Genomic DNA, 12,056 nt, shown 5'->3' with positions numbered 1-12,056 from the left:
ATCGGGTGTAAGAGTCCTGGGTGCTGCTGAGGGAATGAAATATGCAAAGTTCTGGAATTCCTTCTGTGGATTTTTTTTCTTTAAAAGCAAAAAAGGAGGACCCTGCTAAGAAAACAAGTAAATGCGAGGACCAAGGAACAAGGGAGGAAGTGGGGAGAGCTGAAGATTATGTATTACAATGGCAAAATTGTGCAGAATTTCCTGGATAAAGAAAGAAGAATTATTTTAAGTTGAAAACCAGTTGCTTGGCTCAAGATGTTACCCACCACTTGTCAATTAAGCTAACACATTTATCAGGTTTCTCATAGAGGATCAAAGACACATTTAACAGCAAAAGTTAGAAACAGAGGAGCAGCAGAGGCACAGATGGGATGGGATTGTTGAAAATCCCCTTTGATCAGTAAGCCTAGGGATGAACTTGCAGGATTCCTCATCTATTTCTTACTAGGGATAACAGTTTAAAATTAAGAAAGAGATCACAAATACATTATACATCCCAAGAGTAGCACTGTGGCACTGTGGGAGAGGGATGAAAATGTTGAAAATCCCCTTTGATCAGTAAGCCTAGGGATGAACTTGCAGGATTCCTCATCTATTTCTTACTAGGGATAACAGTTTAAAATTAAGAAAGAGATCACAAATACATTATACATCCCAAGAGTAGCACTGTGGCACCGTGGGAGAAGGATGAAATGGGAATACACCAAACCACTTCAGAGCTCCTGTTTTCTCTGTTGCAGGTAATGACAAATCACCTACAATTATGAAAGCAGAAAACCTGAAAACATCCTATCTGAAAAAGCAAAAAAAATCACCCCAAAACCCAGAAGGTATCATGGCATAATCAACCAAGTATGTAGATAAGATAAGAACTTGTGTGTTACAACCTCTTTGGATGCATTAACCCTAGAAAAGGCAAGGATATTGTGCCTTAATTTCACCCACTTCAAGTAGAGGGAGACTGACATCACCAACAAAAGTTGATAGTGCTTCTCTGTCCATTTATTTTCTTCTCCATGTTGCTCTTTCCTCTGACAAGCTCAGCACAAGCACAGCTGCACAGCTAAATCAGATGAGAACTGAGGAAAAGGGTTTTCTCTTTTGTAGTAGCTGAGTAGTTGTTTGCTCGCTTGGTTGGTTGGGGGGGTTTTTTTGTTGTTGTTTTGGTTTTGGGTGTTCGGGGTTTTTTTTTTTGCCCTTCCTTGAACTGATTTTAACCTAGATCCATCTCCCAGCTGGCTTCTCCCTATGGCCACAGTAACTCTTGTGGTGCTGCACAGGACGGAACAAGCAGCTGGGGGCAAGACCTCTTCCTTCACTGACAGGGGTAGATAACATCAGGTGAAAGTGACCCTGAAGCCCCAGCCTTCAAAACTCTTGCCTGAGGACAAGAGAAATTGAGGGAGCACAGAGAAATTGTCAGGAGCATAACCCTGTGCAGTGGAATGACACTTCTCCACCAGCCAAGTGCTCAGAAGTAAGTGATGTGTCCTAGGAGGGAGACCCGAGGCACTTTGTAGGGGGGAAGCATGCAGCGTGTCCTTCTTCCCTGCCATGATCAGATTCCCTAATGCTCACGCATGAAATTATGTACCCAAAACCTAGACTTTATTCGCAAGTAATTTCAAATGCAGCTCTAACTGAGAAATCACAAATGTGTGTCGTTAAGTAAACCTCTGTCTCCAAGTATTTCATGCTGAAACAAAAATATTTTACTAAACAGGAAGAATGCATTGAAAATCCACTTTAATACATGTTTATTGGTGTCCTGCACTTTCAGTGTAGGAGGTTGGAGATGTAATAAAAAAGTTTCAAAATTTATTGATTCCATTTCATTTAAATCACTCTAAACAACCAGTGCTTTAGAGTTCAGAGAGTTAACGTTTACTGTCCATTACAAGCAAAATTTTAATATTACCTTTTTCGAGTCCGCTTAGAACTCCTCTCTTTTAAAATTCTTCAGATACATTCCTCAAAGTAAACAATACATTTCAATCAGTGTCACAATCAATGCTGATAAGGCCTTCTTAAACCATTTTATACCACCTCCACTATTACTTCGTTGCAAAACACAATCTTATTTCATACTATAAATATCCATCCATGCACAAAACACAGGGGCCAGAAGTTACACATTAATATCTCATGTAGGCTTCCAAGACTTCCTTTACCCTCTGCAGGTTTATGGTACACTTAAAAAGATATCTTTAGACTTGGTCTACTTGGTCTTAAAATACAAATATACAATATCCATAAGCATAAAAAAGTAAAGCTAGATTGCCTTACCATTTGTTATGAACTGCTAAAATCTTATACATGTACAATATAGCATCATGCTGATTAATATACATATTAGTTAAATATATCAACCAATAATGGGGATGTGACCAAGCTTTTGTGTTTTGTTTTCAAAAAGAAATTGTTCATACACAAGTAAAAAGGTTTTTAATTTAAACTCATATGGAATACCTGAACCACACAGACATTTGTAAACCCTGCTGAGATATTCAGGTCAACTGAGTTGTAACCTGCTGATTCACTTGAAAGTGAACACAACTCCCTCAAGGATGATACCCAAAGTGTGTTGGTCATTCCCAAGAGAATGCAAATTTACCAGCATTCACATTTTCAGGTCTAGAACACTAACTTTTGCGTCTTACATCTTGGTTTACACTTTCTGTATCTATTCATCATCCTCCATCAGGAATAATTCGGTACCTCGACATTTTCATAGATTTTTCTAAATAAGTAGATATACAGTACAAAGTGTAGATAGTGAAACAAATAAGCACATATATACAGTCTTTGAAAGGCATTTTTGTGACCATTTTAGCAGTGTTTATAGAAAACATTTAAGATAGATAGTCACATTCTGCTGACACCACTGTATTGCAAACTGTCAAGCCACATTTCTTATATTAAACTTGTACTGCATTGTATATTGTACATCAGAAAACGATCATTCTTAAGGTGTGACACAATGAAAAAAAAATCACTAGACTGAGTAAGGTAACCAGCACAGGGCTTAATTTTCCTGAGGTTTGTAAGAATTTTTTAAACAAAAATCACAGTGACCAGGCTAAACTGCAAACATACTGTTAAGTTTTAAATGTACAGTTTATACATAAGTTCTGTGCATGGTCGACTCAACTGTGTATGTTCACACTGCTGTTTCCTTTAAACGACTCGCCACTGCATAATACTTGTGTCTTTTCCGCCTGTGGAGATGAGGTGGGTGTCTTCACAGAGAAAATCTACATTAGTTACATGACTACTATGTCCACCGTACACGTGGCTTGGAGCCTGGAAAACATCATATTAGTGAGAATATAAACTGTCACAAAAACATTCCTATAACATAACATTAATACGACAATGAAAACAAGGCATCACATCACTCTCTTGAAGTATTTTAATAATAAATTAATTTTTGTATTTAATTGTAGTCTCAATCAACCTCACATCAATCCCTTAGGCATACATACATTCCCATCCTTCCTTTTGATTTTTCTTTTCTACAAAGGAAAACAACATTTAATGCATTTGTGCAAGTTACAAAAGCAAATTTTTTGGAGATACCTTACCCTGAACTGTGAACATGGATACGAGAAGAGATGTACTTTGCCAAAATCATCCCCTGTTGATAGCAGTTTTCTCCCGTGTGATCGACAGACAGCGTTGATATCTGTTCCGTCAGAACCTTCAGGCCATACACCTGAAACACAGAGGGACTAATTAAAGGTTTTCATAATGGATATAAAAATGACAGCTTAAGTTTTTGTTAAAACACTCATAAAGTATTGATCATTTTAAAAAAATAAAAAAGATAAAACTATAAAAATAACTGCAGCTGAGTCAGTACGTGTACCTCAGTACCAGCGAAAGACCGGATCCTAGCAGGAAACCAAGCACATAAACAAATACTTTATATGTTCTAGTCAGCAAAGTGCTTTTTACTCTGAAAAAAAGAATTCTGCTGAATTACAGTCATGTGTCTGAGCCTAAAAGGATTTTCATATCATTATGTAGAAAAATAACAGTTACTGCTTTTATCCTCCCTTCTGTTTATGTATGAGCTAACATACGTTCTTCATAGTGCTGTAGTTTAAAAAAACTACCTATGTATGATTCAACATACTTTCTTCATACTACTAAAGTCTTAAACATGGGAAACAAGAAATTGTATAATTTAAAGTGCTATTTAGTAATTAACAGATCCCTTGAAAAGAAACTGAACCTCCTATGAATCTTTAAAATGCTTTTGTTTTACTGTAAGTAATTCTCCTCCTTCCTCACATACTCTACTCCTTGCTGTTCTTGCATAAAGTGATGATCTAAAATTGAACTGTAGGTCATCAATGCAAGGACCAAATCTACACACCACATCTTTAAAGAATCTGAATACTTGTCAATTGTATTGTCTATTGCCATTGTAATAAAATTCAACCAGTTACTGAAATTTCTTTTTTTTTTTTTTGTATGCAGTACTGTGAAGGTTTGTTTTTTTTAGAGATTTTTGCAATTCAGATTTTATCTAATCCCTACTCAACAAAAATGATACCTACCTTCCAGGGACCACTGACATAATCAGTTATAATATATGTATATATGTTCTGCTGTTAGATTTGGAAAAAAACCCACCTTGTCTTGGCATTGTGAATTTCAATGACTGTCCCTATGCCACATGTCCTCCGCAATGCCCCCCTGAAGTCCTACCACTTGAGTACACGCCCTTCCTTCTTTGTTATTACAGGTCAGGACGAGACAGTTGCTACTCCCCCTGCTTGCCCTCCCTTCTCCTGGAAGGATGTCCATGCCTGTGGGCAGGGCAAGCACACTCCAGCTTTCCTTCTTTGGGCTACTGCTAACAGCAGAGTGCCCTGTATTTGCCCTGCACTGTGGGAACGGGTAGCCTTCGACCCACACGCAATTATTCCCAAATACGGTCTTTGTATCCTCGCATGGCAATTCAAAAACGCTAAGAGAAAGTGATTCCATGTCTTCATAAGGAATTACAAATTGTTGTAAATAAAATGAAACACAAAGGACTGATTTGTGGACTGCATCCAGCTTTCCTGATGTGTGGGGAAACACCTCTTGCTAGATCGGTGGTAGGTAAAAAGGAGGCTTAAAGAGAAGAAAGGTGCAAAGAAGAAACACGGTAACGGCTACTCATTGAATTATGAACCTGTGGAATGAAGAGACATAGAAAGGCTGTTTTAAATAACTGCTTTGACAAAACGGAGGCTGTATGAACGCCAAATGCTAGCTGAAAAATGGCAGGAGTCTTCTCAAGTGTCACTATGACAAGCTGGAGATAAAACCTATAGGAAATCGTTTAATAAACAAGATCGCCGCTTTGAAATGGGGAGAGGATTGTATCAAGGGTTTTCTTTGAAACTCTGTGCTCTTTCAAAATTCATGCCACTGCCTTACTGCCAGTTTTACTGAATATGTAAACTGAATCCTCTGAAAACTGCTGAAACATTAGTTCCTGTCCTCTGCAGGCATGGAAAAAGACCATCTCCTTTCATTTAAAGACTGATGCCATGCTTTTTTCCTCCTTCTCTACAATTCGTTCATTACATCTCTTCTCCCAGAACAATAGTTAGATGGATAATTATTCTCGCTAGTCAGCACACCAGCACGTTATCTGTTGGTCCAACTTGTAAAAACCAGAAGCAGCTATTCCAGCTGTGCCTGAAGCAGATACTGATAAATGGAGGATTACTTAACGTTTTGCAGTGTCCTTTTCATTCTACATTCCACTAATGCATCTGCCTTTCCCACAACAGCCTAACGCTGTTGACTCCTGTTCAGATTGTATGCAAGAGTAATCTGATCTTGCTGTGCAGATCTGTCTTTGTACAACTGGGTTCTGCTGTTGAAGTGTGTGACCTCCTATTTGTCTCTCCTTTTTTCATACCATTCCTCTGTTTCTCAAGACAACTTGCTAATCCTGCAGCTTCATGCCTCCTACAAATAATACAGTTTTATCATCCATGCTATTAATAAATATATTTAAACAAAGATAGTATTTATTGTACAGTCTTCCAGTCAGTTTTCAACCAAACCAGTCTGAGCTCTGCTTTGCTTGCAATGTTGTCAGGCTTTGCACAGCGTCTTAAGATTTCTTCTGTTCCTGTCCTTCACCTCAAATACTAATTCTTCCAGATCTGGGCATGTGATTTGAACTGGTGCCTTGGTTGTGCATCCAGCAGCACATGGCTCTTCCAAGAGCATACAGATCAGTAAGTGTTTTAAAGCCTTTAGTCCTTCACATTTATGTGTTTGACCACAGTTTGACGTTTGACCATTCTTCTTTACGTGCTGTTGATTTTCAGTTGAATCATCTCTAAACATTTCCAGGCTGTCTAATCTGTTCCCATGCTTGAAGAGAGGTGTTCCACAGATCAGTGCTCATTCCCCCCTCACTGCATTGGTTATGTCGATCTGCAAGTGCTCTGCACACTATCTGTGACTTTTATGTGGTTCTACTAGAGTGAGGCAATAGCCCTAGTTTCAGTCAGCCAGTAGCTACTCAAAAATCAATATACTAGAAGCCTCATGTCCTTCATGATGTGATTGTTTCTTCTATGTCCAGTGAGGCAATCCCAGCAAGCATTTGTAGACTGTTCATACTGGCTTGCTCTGAGGCCCCAAAGTAAAGAACAGTAGAGTGACTTCCAGTATTACTAAACTGGTTTCCAATTCAAAATTTATGAGTTTCTTCGATTCACAATTTTAGCCACTAACTTTGGGTTTTATCCTCTCCACATGGGCTCTGAAGGTAAATGCATGATTCCACAGACACTGCATTTTCCCAGTACTTTGCCTGTTCTCTGGGAGTTCCTGAAAACAACTACTAATGCTCTCAAGATCATGTTAACCAGTTGTTTTTACAGATACAACAAGGTTCATCACACTCAGATACTTTGAAAATATTTGACTTCTAATTACTTCCCAATCTACTCCTTCCCTACTGAAAGCAGAGTCCTTATCCTTTCATTACTGGCACTAACTGGGTTGGCCATCAGATTGTAGTAAGTCTTCTAATAAAGATAAAATAAAAAAGAAAAAAAGTGTCAGGTTTTTTTAATACTTCAGCCTTAGCAGTTTCATCTCTCCTCTCTGCATAGCAGACCAATGTTGTCATTGGCCCTTCTGTTATTTCTGTACCTGTCACAAGTATGAATTTATGTTTAGGCTTTGTTTATGTGTTTAGGCTTTGTTTATGTCCTTCCTTGTAGGAGAAGTAAGCAACAGTTTAACCAAATTTGTGTCTTGCTGCCACCACTCCTTTCTCTCCTCTGGGCTGGCAGAGTTTGTGCATCTTTCCTTTTCTCCAACTTCAGATCTTCCCTAACAGGGCTTTGGATTTTTGCAGTTTGCCTCCCTAAGTCCATTATTTTAATGTCTTTACTCCTTTTGCTTCCTATACTAAGGACCATACTTCCCTAATTCCACAGTCATTCCTTCACAAGATGCATTCACACTCTCAGCAGGTTCCTTCCAACTCCCCAAAATCAAATCTCAAAGAAAATCCTTGCTAGCTGCTTATCTACTTCCTGTATGAGAAGGGATTTGAGAACTTGCTGGTTAGCCACTGTATTGCAATTCCTTTCCCAAAATACACTGGAACAGTTAAAATCTCACATCCTCAGCAATTCCTGTGATTTGACTGATTCTGCTAGCCATTAAAAAAAGTCCATCCATTTGATCTTCCTAGAAGGATGTGCAACAGTATAATCCTGCAACCATTAATACTCTTTTTTGCATCTATATTTATTATGCATTATCTTTGTGACTTCCTAGTCTGAGCCTAACTGTATAGCTGTGAATCCTCAGTATACACGGCACCATGTTCTCTCCTTGTGCACTGCATATACTTTCTGAGTAAGTTATATCCTTTTGCTTCAAAATTCCATTCATTTGATGAGCATCCTCACAATCGCTATGACATTACTAAAATGATAATTGTGATTATTATTAAAACTAGCAGCTATTTTAATTTATTCCTCATCCTTCTTGCTTATAAACCAGTTCAGCATGGAGGACTGTGAGAATAAAAATCCATACGCAGTTTCCACAAGTTCCTCATTGGCCCCAGCAGATCATTTTGTTCCACAGGCTGGCTCCAAAATCTGATCTGATCTGATACAAAGGGAGGTAAAAACCCCTTTCAGTTGTGACACTCCTCTCGTATGACTCCCTAAGCATCAAAAGCAGCCCCGTAATTCCAATAGCACTATATTCTGCATGAATCCAAACGATAAAGTAAGGAATACTCAAAGTATTTATTATCTCAGAATATCTGAACCTGTGTTTCTAAATGCAAAGACTTCCTACCTGTAACTGTGTGTCAGGTATACTCAAACCCCAGGAATATGTTAATAGCTCTGTAAGGGCCCTTCATCCCTCATATGAGAAAGACATTATGTCAACACACAGGCAGACTTCTAGGATATCCTCCTTTAACTACCCCTGCAAGTTGGAGCGATACCCAAGCACTGCTTGTCACTTAAATTGTACGGAATTTGAATATGTCTTCCCAGCATATTGCTACTGCCATCTCATCTTCATGCTCTGAAAACATGTCCTTTCTGGGTGCCCTCAAACACATCACTGCATCTATTCTACTTGAAACATGGCTGAAAACCTTCCTTGCTTACTGCTTATTCTAAACCAGGCTCTTCAGTGAACTCCTACTACAGCTTCATATTTTATCTTGAGGACTCAAGATACTGAAGCTTCTTGTACTCACCTTGTAACAATCTGCCTAGTTCTGCATTTGTTGTGGAATGAGTACAAAGCTTCAGAGTACACTGGGGAAAGCAGTTCCTTCAAAACTGGAAGAAAGGAAGTCCCTTGGAAACAAACCATCCTATTCTGTTAGGTTTTTCTTCTTTCTTCTTGCATTCTTTTCACCTTATTTAATTGCTATATATTGTATCAAAATACATCGTAAGTACTTAATAACGGAGGCTGTCACTATTTTGTGTTTGCATAATAACTAGCACAAATGAAACTGGTTCTGGTAGCTGCCTAAATAAACGATAATTCCATAGAACAGGTACTTTAAAGTAAAAATGAAGAAAAGCAGTTCTAGTAGGACAGGAAGGTCAGCGTGTGATTTCTTCCTTGTATCCCACCTATAGTGCAATTTAATATTTAACCTTGAAGCTAACAAGAATATTAAATCAGAGTCTTTCTGGATTGAAATAAGGACAGATTGTAATAAAAATGGCATAACAGAAATTCTGTATTTTTCCCTGAAATGTGAGTAGTAATGTTTCATAAGAAGTTGGCATTCGTTAATAACAAGAATGTAAGAGCCTGTAAAAGGAAAGATACTCACCAAAAACATGGAATCCTAAAGTACAGGTGTAGGTGGCCCATTCTATATCTCTAGTTGTTTCCACACTGACAACTTGTTTACAAGCAGAGGGGATCCCTACAGAAAAAACAAACAAACAAACCAACAACCACACAATAACATTGTTAATTTTTAAATTGTATAATTTTTGATTGCACCAGATGAATTAAAACATATGGTCTATCTTGGCAGTTATAAGGTCTCATTTAAATTTTAAATCTGTATTAGACTGCCTGAACTTTGCACAAAATATAATTCTTACTCACAGTATAATATTTCATAGTCTCCTGAATTGGACACAAGATACTGTGAATTAACAGACCAATCCAGATGAGTAATGAAGCTGGAATGACCCTGCAAAGAGAAAAATATTGCATTAACTGCACTAACAGTATCTCTCAATGTGACAGTATTAATACAGTCCTACAAAACATACTTAGGTTGTTAATATTGAATCAGGAGAGAAAAAGGCTACTTACGGAACATTTGCCAATTCTAGTGTACTTTCTTCCATTTTCACTTACACCATATATATAAATACAGTTATCATGGGAACCTATTGCCAAGAAGTTTCCATCTGCAAACACAAAAGCGAAATTCAGTTATTCTTGTAAGAAGGAAATCAGGCTAATTTTGAAAATTGAGTATGTCACAGACAAGAGGAACTGTTCTTACAGTCCCTGATAAAAAAGAAAAAAAAAGAAAAGAAAAAAGAAAATTCTATTTTTTCTTTTTCATTTGTATATTGATGCATGTTTCATGTAACAAAACAACAAATATTGTGTTAGAAAGACTTGATGCTTTGGGAAGCAGCTACATCCCACTTAGGGCTAACCTCAGTGCAACAACCTGTGCAATCAAGTCATATTTGTTTGGTTTTTCCTTCATGGTGAAACCATACTGAGCTTGGAGCAGGGGAGAGGGAGGGAGGGAAAAGGACTAGAGCTTCAGGCACCACCCTTTCAGTGTTGCCAATGTTTCACGGCATATTTATTTTCAACTTCAGTATGGCAAGTGGGTAATTATTTTAAAACAAACCAACCTCAAATTTAATAAAAAAAATTTCAACTTTTTTTTAACCAGTAAATAAACGCTCTCAAACCTGGTGAGTAACGCATTACAGACAGCTGTTCGTTTCCATCTGTGTGTACAGTGACCAAGTCCTTTGTTTCTGTGTCAAACACAAACCACCTGTCGTAAATACAGAAAGAGGCCAGTAAGTCATTCCATAAGGAATTTAAATCTACTGTAATCTTGACCAACTTTCATGTCAAAATAGCATAAGTTTTACACCAAGAAAAGAAAAACAACAACTGCTACTCAGTTTGGTTTATTTTTCCTTTACACAAGGACAGTTTCTTTTCCATATTTTTTAACCAGAAAAATGATCAGACATTGACCCTGATATTGATCTTCAGATTTTAGTCCGTTTTACTATATATCATGCATTAGAATAAAGTAAGCATTACATAACCCTCCTCCTTTAATGACCCTCCTATATGCTATGCTGATGTTTAAATTGATGCTCACACTAAATCCTAGAGCAAAGGAAAAGACAAGCAAGAATCAGGACCATTCTCTTTTGATAGAAGGATTAGCTTTATTTATTAATTTATTCTAAGTTAATTGATCATTGTTAATAAATTTAATGCAGTTAATTAATTTTAGTGAACTAAAATTTTATTTTTGGAAAAATGTAGAGAGGACAAGGATAAAATCTGCATTTCAACATTTGCATCAAATTATTAAAGACAAAGTAAAGATTTATCATAAAGCTTCTCCTTTTGCATTATTTGATTTAGTAAATAAAGTAAATTTAGTAACTAAAGTAAATTCTTTATTTAGGATTGATATACAATCCCAAATAATCTTGGCTCATAACTTAGAAGCATCCTATATGTTCTCAGTTAAGTGAAGCTCTTTTCAATACTAACAGCCAAGTCTGCCCTCAAGTGACATTAAAGGAGAGGACGGAGTTACAGCGAAGGCTCTCACTCCTCCTGGGACAGACACTCACAGTTAAACCCAGGCGCTGCTGTTGACCCACTCTGTGACCAAGGGCTCAATCTCCCCTGTAAAATCGAGACACCTCGGTGTCGTCTGTCTCATTTATGCCTTACACTCTTCAGTTCAATATGCACTTTCACACTATGTCTGGCACAGGGGAACATGTGCCAAATTTTCGTTAGAGCTGCTGATTGTCATCGCGTTAGAGATAAGACGACACTGGGTAAATTTTCCAATGAGCAACTTTTTCTAGGCATTAAGGCAGTACAAATAAATTTCACTCGGAAATCCGATAGAAATCTCTAAGGGATGACTATGTGCTATGCATACATCTGCAAAGCAAGAGCATTTGGGCGTGCACTGGAAAAACCGTGTAGTGTTTACTGGTGCCCAAGGTGTAGCTCTAGGCATCTCACCTGCCAGTCAGCGTCCCTACTGCAACAACCGATGCTGAAGGATGAAAACCTGAAGACTGTGCTGGATCCTAAAAGGTTCAGAAGGAAGCACATTTTTACCAGTCCCAAGTTATAACAAGAACACAGTTCAATTATCCACCTCAGGAACAGAGTAAGCCTCTCTTGTTGTCTTCTGGGGTTTTTTTTAAAATACAAACTTGAGGGAGAACACCCCCACCCCCTCGATTTTAACTGATTGAAGTATTACTCAATAGATT

General features: G+C 37.8%; 1 protein-coding gene across 3 annotated transcripts in view; it reads right to left on the bottom strand.

Annotated features, from left to right (window-relative positions):
* Nucleotides 1-2,565: 2,565 nt before the first annotated feature.
* Nucleotides 2,566-12,056, bottom strand: part of EML1 (echinoderm microtubule associated protein like 1) — a 53,544-nt gene continuing 44,053 nt past the window's right edge. For all 3 annotated transcript variants that reach the window (XM_010140529.1, XM_010140528.1, XM_010140527.1), the window contains 7 exons: nt 11,800-11,867; nt 10,479-10,567; nt 9,856-9,953; nt 9,643-9,730; nt 9,359-9,454; nt 3,585-3,715; nt 2,566-3,303 (listed from right to left, as the gene is read on the bottom strand). In XM_010140529.1, coding sequence (XP_010138831.1) covers nt 3,178-3,303; nt 3,585-3,715; nt 9,359-9,454; nt 9,643-9,730; nt 9,856-9,953; nt 10,479-10,567; nt 11,800-11,867 — 696 coding nt within the window. In that variant the 3' untranslated portion in view covers nt 2,566-3,177. The remainder of the gene's footprint in view (nt 3,304-3,584; nt 3,716-9,358; nt 9,455-9,642; nt 9,731-9,855; nt 9,954-10,478; nt 10,568-11,799; nt 11,868-12,056) is intronic.

The sequence above is a fragment of the Buceros rhinoceros genome, unplaced genomic scaffold (assembly GCF_000710305.1).
Source record: "Buceros rhinoceros silvestris isolate BGI_N320 unplaced genomic scaffold, ASM71030v1 scaffold4357, whole genome shotgun sequence".
Taxonomy (NCBI): Eukaryota; Metazoa; Chordata; class Aves; order Bucerotiformes; family Bucerotidae; genus Buceros; species Buceros rhinoceros.
Note: the sequence above shows the minus strand (reverse complement) of the source record. Positions and strands in the feature narration are given on the sequence as shown.